We start from the raw sequence: 13,443 nt of genomic DNA on the forward strand, positions 1-13,443 counted from the left end.
CAAAGGAAAAGTCCGTCACAACATGTTGAGTTGACGTTTGTTTCTTTTTTTTTTTTTTGATTTGCGAGTACTTAATGGGAATTATGAGTATAGTGGAAAGATTATAATGAGATTGTTGTTTTTTTTTGTTTTGTTTTTTGTTAAATTATTTTGGTTATTACTAAAGGTTTTATATAGGTTTAAGCCTATTTTTATGAATTATTATTTCCTTATCTCTACTTGTCCTACCGCTATTTCCTATTCTATGTGGTATTATTGTAAAATTGTTGTTTTTATACTCAGTTGAGCAGAGCTCACAGAGTATATTAAGTTTGATTGGATAACGGTTGGTTGTACATATATAAAGGAATCGAGATAGATATAGACATCCATATATCAAAATAATCAGGATCGAAAAAAAATTTGATTGAGCCATGTCCGTCCGTCCGTTAACACGATAACTTGAGTAAATTTTGAGGTATCTTGATGAAATTTGGTATGTAGGTTCCTGAGCACTCATCTCAGATCGCTATTTAAAATGAACGAAATGGGACTATAACCACGCCCACTTTTTCGATATCGAAAATATCGAAAAACTGAAAAAGTGCGATAATTCATTACAAAAGACAGATAAAGCGACGAAACTTGGTAAATGAGTTGAACTTATGACGAAAAATAGAAAATTAGTAAAATTTTGGACAATGGGCATGGCACCGCCCACTTTTAAAAGAAGGTAATTTAAAATTTTGCAAGCTGTAATTTGGCAGTCGTTGAAGATATCACAATGAAATTTGGCAGGTACGTTACTCCTGTTACTATATGTACGCTTAATAAAAATTAGCAAAATCGGAGAAAGACCACGCCCACTTTTAAAAAAAATTTTTTTTAAAGTAAAATTTTAACAAAAAATGTAATATCTTTACAGTATATAAGTAAATTATGTCAACATTCAACTCCAGTAATGATGTGGTGCAACAAAATACAGAAATAAAAGAAAATTTCAAAATGGGCGTGGCTCCGCCCTTTTTCATTTAATTTGTCTAGGATACTTTTAACGCCATAAGTCGAACAAAAATTAACCAATCCATTTGAAATTTGGTAGGGGCATAGATTTTATGACTTTAACGGTTTTCTGTGAAAATGGGCGGAATCGGTTGATGCCACGCCCAGTTTTTATACACAGTCGTCCGTCTGTCCTTCCGCATGGCCGTTAACACGATAACTTCAGCAAAAATCGACATATCTTTAATGAACTTAGTTCACGTGCTTACTTGAACTTACTTTATCTTGGTATGAAAAATGAACGAAATCCGACTATGACCACGCCCACTTTTTCGATATCGAAAATTACAAAAATGAAAAAATGCTATAATTCTATACCAAATACGAAAAAAGGGATGAAACATGGTAAGGTAATTGGATTGTTTTATTGACTTTAGAAAAAACTTTATAAAAGGGTTGTGACACCTACCATATTAAGTAGAAGAAAATGAAAAAGTTCTGCAGGGCGAAATAAAAAACCCTTAAAATCTTGGCAGGTATTACATATATAAATAAATTAGCGGTATCCAACAGATAATGTTCTGGGTCACCCTGGTCTACATTTTGGTCGATATCTGGAAAACGCCTTCACATATACAACTACCACCACTCCCTTTTAAAACTCTCTTTAATGCCTTTCATTTGATACGCATGTGATACAAACACATTCAAGGGTTTCCCGCGGTTCATTTTCCTACATGGTTATTTTCCCTTATGTTGTCACCATAGCTCTCAACTGAGTATGTAATGTTCGGTTACACCCGAACTTAACCTTCCTTACTTGTTATCGATGTTTTTTACTCTATAAGGGCTTAAAGTAAAATTATATTTCTTATCTATATTTTTTCTAAGGGAATTAAAGTAAAAATATTTTTCCTATTGATATTTTCTATTCTACCGGGCCCTATACATCTACTATTTAGCTTATCTGAAACTAAATCATTCATATTTATTTCCTATCATTTATCTTTATATGACATTTCTAATAACCTTAGCTTTTGCGTCGTTATTTCATTTTGTTTGAGTCAAACTAAAATTACAATCTTAGAATAAGATGATTTTAGCTAGTTGTACAGAAAGGTTAGGGGCTGCATTTGATGGAAAAGCGAGGTAGTTATGTAGTAGAAGTAGTTCAACTAATGGGTAAAAGGAAGGTACAGTGGAAGCAAATTTTTATTTTTAAACGTACTTTTTATATTTTCATATTTTCCAGAAATACTTTTGTTTCTGATCTTATGTGTCATGCGATTTCTGCGGCGGCCACCAAAACAGAATCGTCATGATTTTTATAAAAAATTATTCTAATTTTATCACGATTTATCATAATGCAATTATTGGATCTTTGAGAACTTGTGTACCTATTTTCTTTCTAAATTTTCCTACTGCAGTATATATTATACCTGACCAATTTGTCTCCTAAGGGACAACTGTCTTTTTATTTCTTTACAAGTCCTAGATTGTCGGCATTTTTTAGCCTGGCCTTGTCCTAAGTCAATCTCTTCCTCAACAATCAAGTTGCTTGTATTTTTATGCTACCATTTTTCAATCCTTTGGGGAATTGAAAACGAGCGATACTAGTCTTTTGCAGATTTATTTAGCGCTTTATATATATAATAAGGTTCTCTTTGTGACTTTTTCTTCAATCTTGTTGTTACAATTGGCTGGTTCTTTAGTTTTTTAGTATTTTGCATACTTCCACTGACACAAGATTTTTAATCAATCATTATTTTATGCAAAATTATTATTTTATCAGGGCTGTGGTATAAATCTTCTACCTTGACAGCCTTCGTGGTTGGTATTTCGATAACTTCCATGGAAATTTGAGATTGCTTCGTGACTATCTTTGATTTGTTTAAAGATATCAGGAGCATTCAAAGAAATTATAAAATTCTTCATTTTCCATCTACCTTGGACAGTGCTGATGATGTTGTCTTAATAAATTCCACTGTTGGTTGATGCATTTTGAGGGTTACTGTGTAAAGTTTAATTTTCAAATGTTTGCTGCTCTTCCTCAGCTTCGAGTTGAGTTTAAATAATAAAGTACTAAAATGGATATTTGTACCTTGTTCAATTGGAAACATTTTTAGAAACAGTCTTGAACGTTTTTCAACTGTCTATATTCAACTTTCATATAATTTTTGAGTATCGTAGCTATTGCAATGGTCAAATGCACGATTACACAAATTAAAACTGCTAGCCAAACATTTGGAATGTTTGGGATATCTTTCGAGTCCACTTCAACTACTGGCTCATATTTGACTATCTTGCTCTCTGATGTTTCAGAGTTGTCTTTTCCTACTTCATATCCGGCTATTGCTATCATAATCCCGTGTGCTATTTTTGTCCACCAAGACATTTTGAAGAGAAGATAAAAATTCCTTTCCTGTTTCTTACAAAAGAACTAATTCAAACTTTAGTAAAATTTCTTTGTTTTTATTTTTGTACTTTTGAATCTAACCATTAAATTTTACTTAAAAAAATTTGTTAATTTTTTTTATTTAATTAACATTATAAAAATTATTGTGTAAAAAGGTTCATTTCTAAAATTTTTAATTTTCCAAAAATTTGGTTTTATGTTAATATTTTTGCATTTCTAATTTACTTATTTTAGATACAAAAAATTTTATTTGCTATTCCTTAATTTCTTTATTTTTTCTTATATTAATTTTTGTAATCATAAAAAAAGTACATTTTTGACACAATGTTACAAAATTTATCGACTACTTTTTGTTTAAAATTTTAATTTATCTTCAGTGTTTTATTCTTTATTACATTTGCTTTTTAAAAAATGTTTTCATAAACGAAAAAATTTCCTAAACAGAAATTAAAAGAAAAACATCCTGAGCAGAAACCGAGGATTTCTGCTTCTGGTCAAGCAGCCGTTAGGTTGCCAAATTTTTTCTAGATTTAATATTAGTTTAGATACTTAGTTGCCGCCAGTCATGCTGCCAGTCACAAATGTCCGTATTCCAGCTCTTATGCTTTACGCTGCCAGTCGTAGTGTTGGTTGATTGCCATCAATATGGTATCTTTTACACCCTTTTTATGCGTAATATAAGTAAAAGTAGCTTGTTGATTGCAAGTATTCCGCCAGTCACAGTCTCGATATTATACGTATTCCACTTCTTCTATGCGTTTGCAGTCAGTCATTTCGTGTTTATTGCTGTTCATCGAAATCAATGGCCAAGCCTTCGTTCTTTACAGGTATTGTTGGATGCAAAGTGCCCACATCGCTATATTCAATGTTGATTTCGTCATCTTTGATGAACTAATTTTTTATAAAATAGCTTAACCCGTCTTTACAATTTGAAAAATATTTGATCCTTTTGCCTGGTTGGCAGGATTAAATTAATTTTTGAGTTTGCTTATTAGCAATTTTTCCGCTACTTTTTCGATCAAACTGGAAGATCGCCATATAGTAATTAATAAAAGAGGAGTTTGGTTTAAGGTTGGATCATGATTATTCAAAATATTCTTATTCTACAGATACTTAGTTATACTAATACTTACAAACTAATTGTACATATTTCCTGTATGCGAAGTCAGCATATTAGAAGGACCTATTTAGGCACATGAGTACATATGCATGTATAATGGACAAAGTGTGTCAGTCAGCGTGACTAATTGACCGATGTAAACAAATATGTGCATTCAATGCAGAAGTGCAGGTTTAGCAATTGGATATTTGGGTTATTAATATTGTGTTACATGTGTGGTCTGCATGTTTGTAAATATGTAATGAACAATTGAATGCAGTGAAAGTGGAACGAATTCTAAGGCACGTTACACTATGACCATTCAGAAATTGCAGAAAAAGAGGGAAATAAAATTGTAGCACTATGTATTAACCAAATCCAAAATAAGTTGTTATTATTAATGCGATTTATAAACAATACGCACCGTCGTCAAGAACCTCACATATATACGTTCCTCTCTACGAACGAACTCAAACGCTTATTCGGTATTCGCCATTCATAGTTCAGTCAGGTATACTCCGGCTAGGTGGCCGCATAAAACATGCCAATATAAACTACAATATAAAGTTCGCGATTCTTCTACCCAAAGACTCTAACGCTTCACTATGTATCGTAAGACATACACATGAAATCAACGTGCATGTAGGTGTAGAGGCGACGTTCGCTCTTGTTCAATTTTAATGAAAATCAGAACGAGGTTGCTCAATCATTAGCACACGAAGGCGTCAATTGGCATTTCATACCACCCTCAGCACCACATTTTGGAGGGCTGTGGGAAACGGGAGTTCTCTCTATTAAATTGCATTTAAAAAGGGTGGTTGGGGACAGCCTACTTTGTTTCGAAGAATACAGCACGGTTTTATGCCAGATTGAAGCTATCTTGAATTCGATACCTCTAAGCAGCATATCTCTGATCTTGATCCTCTCAAACCGGCTCATTTTTTGATTGGCGAACAATTTACTTGTATTCCGGAACCCTCCTTGTTACATTCAAACATTAATAAACTGGCGTCACTTGCAGGCGATCGTTCAAGGCTTCTGGAAGCACTGGCACACATAGTACTTGACCTCTTTACAACAAAGAAGTAAATGGCAACAGTCCACAACCAATATTGAAATCGGAAAACTGGTCGTTCTGAAAGAACCAAATCTTCCAATATCGAAATGGATTCTAGAGCCCATCGTCGATGTGCACAAAGGTGATGACAACTTAGTCCACGTAGTCACCATCAAAACAAGCAAAGGAGAGTACAAACGTCCAATTACAAAGGTGGCGACATTACCTTTCTGAACGAGTCGTTCAGGGCGGGCGGTATGTTTGGGAACCGTCATATCGTAACAATTAGTTGGGAACCACTGAGAAGCGCCATGGTGGGGAACCACTGCACTCATAATATACTGTGACTTTCCAATATAAAATGCACTTGCTATTTTACTAAGTGCAAGCATACACATAAAGGTGAACAATGGAACATATTTACATATGTATTCAAGAGCAGATATTTGATGATGCTACCGCTATTCAGTTTTTGCTTTTACAGTCCACCTATTGTCTACTATATATTTTAATGCATATCTATATATTATGCTTATTTGTTGTGGGTCTTTTTGATAATTTCTACAAAAAAATAAAGTTAGTGTATTTTAGCGCTCATGCGATATCGTCACGACATTGCCGTCTATAAATGTGAATAATAAACTTTGTTAAAGTCAACAAAAACAAGAAAGGAAGGCTAAGTTCGGGTGTAACCCTAGGTGGACGTCATTTAGGATATCGCCATAAAGGTGGACCAGGGCTGACTATTTTGAAAGAACGTGGGCCTTTGAGTGGACTAGTGGACGACTTTTCGAGATATCGCCATAAAGGTGGACCAGAGGTGACTCTAGAATTTGTTTTTGTACGGTATGGGTATCAAATGAAAGGTGTTAATAAGTATTTTAAAAGAGAGTGGGCCTTAGTTTTATGGGTGGATGCCTTTCGAGATATCGCCATAAAAGCGGACCAGGGGTGACTTTAGAATTTGTTTGTACGATATGGGTATCAAATGAAAGGTGTTAATGAGTATTTTAAAAGGGAGTGGGCCTTAGTTCTATAGGTGAACGCCTTTTCGAGATATCATTATAAAGGTGGACCAGGGTTGACTCTAGAATTTGTTTGTACGATATGGGTACCAAATGAAAGGTGTTAATGAGTATTTTAAAAGGGAGTGAGCCTTAGTTCTATAGGTGGGCGCCTTTTCGAGATATCGCCATAAAGGTGGACCAGGGGTGACTCTATAATGTGCGATATGGGTATCAAATTAAAGGTATTAATGAGGGTTTTAAAAGGGAGTGTATATGTGAAGGGGGTTTTCGAGATATCGACCAAAATGTGGACCAGGGTGACCCAGAATATCATTTGTCGGGTCCCGCTGATTTATTTGTATATTTAACACCACGAACAGTATTCCTGCCAAGATTTCAGGGGCTTTTGATTTCGCCCTGCAGAACTTTTTCATTTTATTCTACTTAATAGGGTAGGTTTCACACCCATTTTACAAAGTTTTTTTCTAAATTTATATTTTGCGTCAATAAACCAATCCAATTACCATGTTTCATCCTTTTTTTCGTATTTGGTATAGAATTATGGCATTTTTTTCATTTTTCGTAATTTTCGATATCGAAAAAGTGGGCGTGGCCATTCGTGGGATTTCGGCCATTTTTTATACCAATACAAAGTGTGTTCAGATAAGTACGTGAACTGAGTTTAGTAAAGATATATCGATTTTTGCTAAAGTTATTGTTATAGTGTTAACGGCCGAAGGAAGGACAGACGGTCGACTGTATATAAAAACTGGGCGTGGCTTCAACCGATTTCGCCCTTTTTCACAGAAAACAGTTATCGCCCTAGAATCAAAGCCCCTACCAAATTTCATAAGGATTGGTAAAATTTTGTTCGACTTATGGCATTAAAAGTATCCTATACAAATTAAATGAAAAAGGGCGGAGCCACGCCCATTTTGAAATTTTCATTAATTTTTGTATTTTGTTGCACCATATCGTTACTGGAGTTGAATGTTGACATAATTTACTTATATACTGTAAAGATATTAAATTTTTTGTTACAATTTGACTTTAAAAATTTTTTTTTAATGTGGCCGTTATCGTTCTCCGATTTTGCTACTTTTTATTAAGCATGTAAATATTAATATGAGTAACGTTCCTGCCAAATTTCATCATGATATCTTCAACGACTGCCAAATTACAGCTTGCAAAACTTTTAAATTACCTTATTTTATAAATACACCATCAATAAATAAAAACAAGTAAGGAAGGTTAAGTTCGGGTGTAACCGAACATTACATACTCAGTTGAGAGCTATGGTGACAACATAAGGGAAAATAACCATGTAGGAAAATGAACCGAGGGAAACCCTGGAATGTGTTTATATGACATGTGTATCAAATGAAAGGCACTAATGAGTATTTTATGAGGGAGTGGGCCATAGTTCTATAGGTGGACGCCATTTAGGGATATAGCCATAAAGGTGGATCAGGGTTGACTCTAGAATGCGTTTGTACGATATGGGTATCAAATGAAAGGTGTTAATAAGTATTTTAAAAGGGAGTAATCCTTAGTTCCATAGGTGGACGCCGTTTCGAGATATTGCCACAAAGGTGGACCAGGGGTGACCCTAGAATTTGTTTGTACAATATGGGCATCAAAAAAATGGTGTTAATGAGTATTTTAAAAGGGAGTGGGCCTTAGTTCTATAGGTGGATGCCGTTTCGAAATATCGCCATAAAGGTGGACCAGGGGTGACTGTAGAATGTGTTTGTACGATATGGTATCAAATTAAAGGTATTAACGAGGGTTTTAAAAGGGAGTGGTGGTTGTTGTTTAGGTGGTCGCCTTTCGAGATATCGCCATAAAGGTGGACCAGGGGTGACTCTAGAAAGCGTTTGTACGATATGGGTATCAAATGAAAGGTGTTAATGAGTATTCTAAAAGGGAGTAATCATTAGTTCCATAGGTGGACGCCGTTTCGAGATATCGCCATAAAGGTGGACCAGGGGTGACCCTAGAATTTGTTTGTACAATATGGGTATCAAACGAAAGGTGTTAATGAGTATTTTAAAAGGGAGTAATCCTTAGCTCCATAGGTGGACGCCGTTTCGAGATATCGCCATAAAGGTGGACCAGGGGTGACCCTAGAATTTGTTTGTGCAATATGGGTATCAAACGAAAGGTGTTAATGAGTATTTTAAAAGAGAGTAATCATTAGTTCCATAGGTGGACGCCGTTTCGAGATATCGCCATAAAGGTGGGCCAGGGGTGACTCTAGAATTTGTTTGTGCAATATGGGTATCAAACGAAAGGAGTTAATGAGTATTTTAAAAGGGAGTGGGCCTTAGTTCTATAGGTGGACGCCTTTTCGAGGTATCGCAATAAAGGTGGACCAGGGGTGACTCTAGACTTTGTTTGTACGATAAGGGTATCAAATGAAAGGTGCTAATGAGTATTTTTAAAAGGGAGTGGGCCTTCGTTCTATAGGTGTTCGCATTTTCGAGATATCGCCATAAAGGTGGACCAGGGGTGACTTTAGAATATGTTTGCACGATATGGGTATCAAATGAAAGGTGTTAATGAGTATTTTAAAAGGGCGTGGGGCTTAGTTCTATAGGTGGACGCCTTTTCGAGATATCGCCATAAAGGTGGACCAGGGGTGATTCTAGAATGAGTTTGTACGATATGGGTATCAAATGAAAGGTGCTAATGAGTATTTTTAAAAGGGAGTGGGCCCTTCGTTCTATAGGTGTTCGCCTTTTCGAGATATCGCCATATAGGTGGACCAGGGGTGACTTTAGAATATGTTTGCACGATATGGGTATCAAATGAAAGGTGTTAATGAGTATTTTAAAAGGGCGTGGGGCTTAGTTCTATAGGTGGACGCCTTTTCGAGATATCGCCATAAAGGTGGACCAGCGGTGACTTTAGAATATGTTTGCATGATATGGGTATCAAATGAAAGGTGTTAATGAGTATTTTAAAAGGTCTTGGGGCTTAGTTCTATAGGTGGACGCCTTTTCGAGATATTGCCACAAAGGTGGACCAGGGGTGACCCTAGAATTTGTTTGTACAATATGGGCATCAAAAGAATGGTGTTAATGAGTATTTTAAAAGGGAGTGGGCCTTAGTTCCATAGGTGGACGCCGTTTCGAGATATCGCCATAAAGGTGGACCAGGGGTGACTTTAGAATATGTTTGCACGATATGGGTATCAAATGAAAGGTGCTAATGAGTATTTTAAAAGGGCGTGGGGCTTAGTTCTATAGGTGGACGCCTTTTCGAGATATCGCCATAAAGGTGCACCAGGGGTGACTCTAGAATGAGTTTATACGATATGGGTATCAAATGAAAGGTGCTAATGAGTATTTTTAAAAGGGAGTGGGCCTTCGTTCTATAGGTGTTCGCCTTTTCGAGATATCGCCATATAGGTGGACCAGGGGTGACTTTAGAATATGTTTGCACGATATGGGTATCAAATGAAAGGTGTTAATGAGTATTTTAAAAGGGCGTGGGGTTAGTTCTATAGGTGGACGCCTTTTCGAGATATCGCCATAAAGGTGGACCAGGGGTGACTTTAGAATATGTTTGCACGATATGGGTATCAAATGAAAGGTGCTAATGAGTATTTTAAAAGGGGGTGGGCCTTAGTTCCACAGGTGGACGCCGTTTCGAGATATCGCCATAAAGGTGGACCAGGGGTGACCCTAGAATTTGTTTGTGCAATATGGGTATCAAACGAAAGGAGTTAATGAGTATTTTAAAAGAGAGTGGGCCTTAGTTCTATAGGTGGACGCCTTTTCGAGGTATCGCAATAAAGGTGGACCAGGGGTGACTCTAGACTTTGTTTGTACGATATGGGTATCAAATGAAAGGTGCTAATGAGTATTTTTAAAAGGGAGTGGGCCTTCGTTCTATAGGTGTTCGCCTTTTCGAGATATCGCCATAAAGGTGGGCCAGGGGTGACTTTAGAATATGTTTGCACGATATGGGTATCAAATGAAAGGTGTTAATGAGTATTTTAAAAGGGCGTGGGGCTTAGTTCTATAGGTGGACGCCTTTTCGAGATAACGCCATAAAGGTGGACCAGGGGTGACTCTAGAATGAGTTTGTACGATATGGGTATCAAATTAAAGGTACTAATGAGAGTTTTAAAAGGGAGTGGTGGTAGTTGTATATGTGAAGGCGTTTTCCAGATATTGGCCAAAATGTGGACCAGAGTGACCCAGAACATCATCTGTTGGATACAGCTAATTTATTTATATATGTAATATCTGCCAAGATTTTAAGAGTTTTTTATTTCGCCCTGCAGAACTTTTTCATTTTCTTCTACTTAATATGGTAGGTGTTACAACCATTTTATAAAGTTTTTTCTAAAGTTATATTTCGCGTCAATAAAACAATATAATTACCTTACCATGTTTCATCCCTTTTTTCGTTTTTGGTATAGAATTATGACATTTTTTTTTCATTTTTCGTAATTTTCGCTATCGAAAAAGTGGGCGTGGTCATAGTCGGATTTCGTTCATTTTTCATACCAAGATAAAGTGAGTTCAAGTAAGCACGTGAACTAAGTTCATTAAAGATATATCGATTTTTGCTCAAGTTATCGTGTTAACGGCCATGCGGAAGGACAGACGAACGACTGTGTATGAAAACTGGGCGTGGCATTAACCGATTTCTCCCATTTTCACAGAAAACAGTTAGCGTCATAAAGTCTATGCACCCACCAAATTTCAAAAGGATTGGTTAATTTTTTTCGACTTATGGCGTTAAAAGTATCCTAGACAAATTAAATGAAAAAGGGCGGAGCCACGCCCATTTTGAAATTTTTTTTTATTTTTGTATTTTGTTGCACCATATCATTACTGGAGTTGAATGTTGACATAATTTACTTATATACTGTAAAGATATTACATTTTTTGTTAAAATTTTACTTAAAAAAAATTTTTTTTTTAAAGTGGGCGTGGTCCTTCTCCGATTTTGCTAATTTTTATTAAGCGCACATATAGTAATAGGAGTAACGTTCCTGCCAAATTTCATCATGATATCTTCAACGACTGCCAAATTACAGCTTGCAAAAATTTTAAATTACCTTCTTTTAACAGTGGGCGGTGCCACGCCCTTTGTCCAAAATTTTACTAATTTTCTATTCTGCGTCATAAGTTCAAACCATCTACCAAGTTTCGTCGCTTTATCTGTCTTTTGTAATGAATTTTCGCACTTTTTCGGTTTTTAGAAATTTTCGATATCGAAAAAGTGGGCGTGGTTATAGTCCGATATCGTTCATTTTCAATGGCGATCTGAGATGAGTGCTCAGGAACCTACATACCAAATTTCATCAAGATACCTCAAAATTTACTCAAGTTATCGTGTTAACGGACGGACGGACGGACGGACGGACATGGCTAAATCAAATTTTTTTTTCGATCCTGATTATTTTGATATATGGAAGTCTATATCTATCTCGATTCCTTTATATATGTACAACCAACCGTTAGCCAATCAAACTTAATATACTCTGTGAGCTCTGCTCAACTGAGTATAAAAAAACGTGGGCGGTAACACGCCCATTGTCCAAAATTTTACTAATTTTCTATTTTGCTTCTTAAGTTCAACTCACCTACCAAGTTTAATCGCTTTATCCGTCTTTGGTAATTAATTATCGCACTTTTTCGGTTTTTCGAAATTTTCAATATCGAAAAAGCGTGCGTGGTTATAGTCTGATATCGTTAATTTTAAATAGCGATCTGAGATGAGTGCCCAGGAATCTACATACCATATTTCATCAAGATACCTAAAAATTTACTCAAGTTATCGTATTAACGGACGGACGGACATGGCTCAATCAAATTTTTTTTTCGATACTGGTGATTTTGATATATGGAAGTCTATATCTATCTCGATTCCCTGATACCTGTATAACCAACCGTTATCCAATCAAAGTTAATATACTCTGTCAGCTCTGCTCAACTTAGTATAAAAATGTTAAGTGTTTTACTGTTCTAAATCAGTCTCATTTTTATTTGTTTTCGATTGCACTATAATGGCTTAACTTAAAACTAGGCAGGTGGGCGAAGCTTTATATTCTTTTGTGTTTCATAGAAAACGCATAGAGGCAGGCAGGGTTGAATGCAAAAGTGCAAGAATGTACAAAGTGCAAGGGAGCCTTTTCTTTATTTTACGAAAATGACAAACATCGTTCAGAGAATAATCTTGAAAAAAATCTTCAGAAGAAAGTTGAAATCAATGCATATTTAAAAAAAAATAATTACCCTCATTCGACCGCAAATGACTGACATTCAGAAGAGAGCGATTTGCTGTGGGCGTGTATCTCTGCACTGTAGATGTTTCGCTGGCTGTTTGCACATTGCCTTCGGTGGCGGATTCATTTGAACGTAGTACCACTGAAAATCCACTACCACCCACGTTATTTACGCCCACCTCAGATAATGTACAAAGATCATTCTTACAGGATGCCGGGCCTTGAGCACGGAGCAGTGGTGATGACGGAAAATGCATACTACGTGGATCAACAAAGTCGACTGTGGATGCAAAAATTATCAATAATATATTAAGAAACAATATCCAAATTATCAATAGATTCGTTAGCTTACTGCTATACCCTGCCGGAACGATCATAGAAGAACTGGCTGCGGCCGAACGACCAGTATGCGAATTAATTAGCATATTACTTGGAATTTCTACATCAATACCAATCGAAGCCTGCGGCAATTGAAATGAGCTGTATTCATAACCTCCAGAGGAATTTTCCATCTTGATGTGGCTGACATTTGTTGATAGCAAATCGTTACTTGTCTCACCAAGAATAGATGCTGTGTAAAGGGTTTAATTTTATATTTTTATAAATTAATAAATATTAAGTGAACATAGATTATAG

At 35.9% G+C, this 13,443-nt stretch overlaps 1 protein-coding gene across 1 annotated transcript in view; it reads right to left on the reverse strand.

The window, feature by feature from the left end:
- Positions 1-4,177: 4,177 nt before the first annotated feature.
- Positions 4,178-13,443, reverse strand: part of LOC137234942 (nuclear factor 1 X-type-like) — a 2,160,399-nt gene continuing 2,151,133 nt past the window's right edge. Inside the window, exons 7-9 of the mRNA XM_067758242.1 lie at positions 13,160-13,378; positions 12,818-13,087; positions 4,178-4,278 (exon numbers count right to left, since the gene is read on the reverse strand). Of these exons, the coding sequence (XP_067614343.1) occupies positions 4,178-4,278; positions 12,818-13,087; positions 13,160-13,378 (590 nt within the window). The remainder of the gene's footprint in view (positions 4,279-12,817; positions 13,088-13,159; positions 13,379-13,443) is intronic.

Source organism: Eurosta solidaginis, chromosome X, assembly GCF_040869045.1.
Source record: "Eurosta solidaginis isolate ZX-2024a chromosome X, ASM4086904v1, whole genome shotgun sequence".
Lineage (NCBI taxonomy): Eukaryota > Metazoa > Arthropoda > Insecta > Diptera > Tephritidae > Eurosta > Eurosta solidaginis.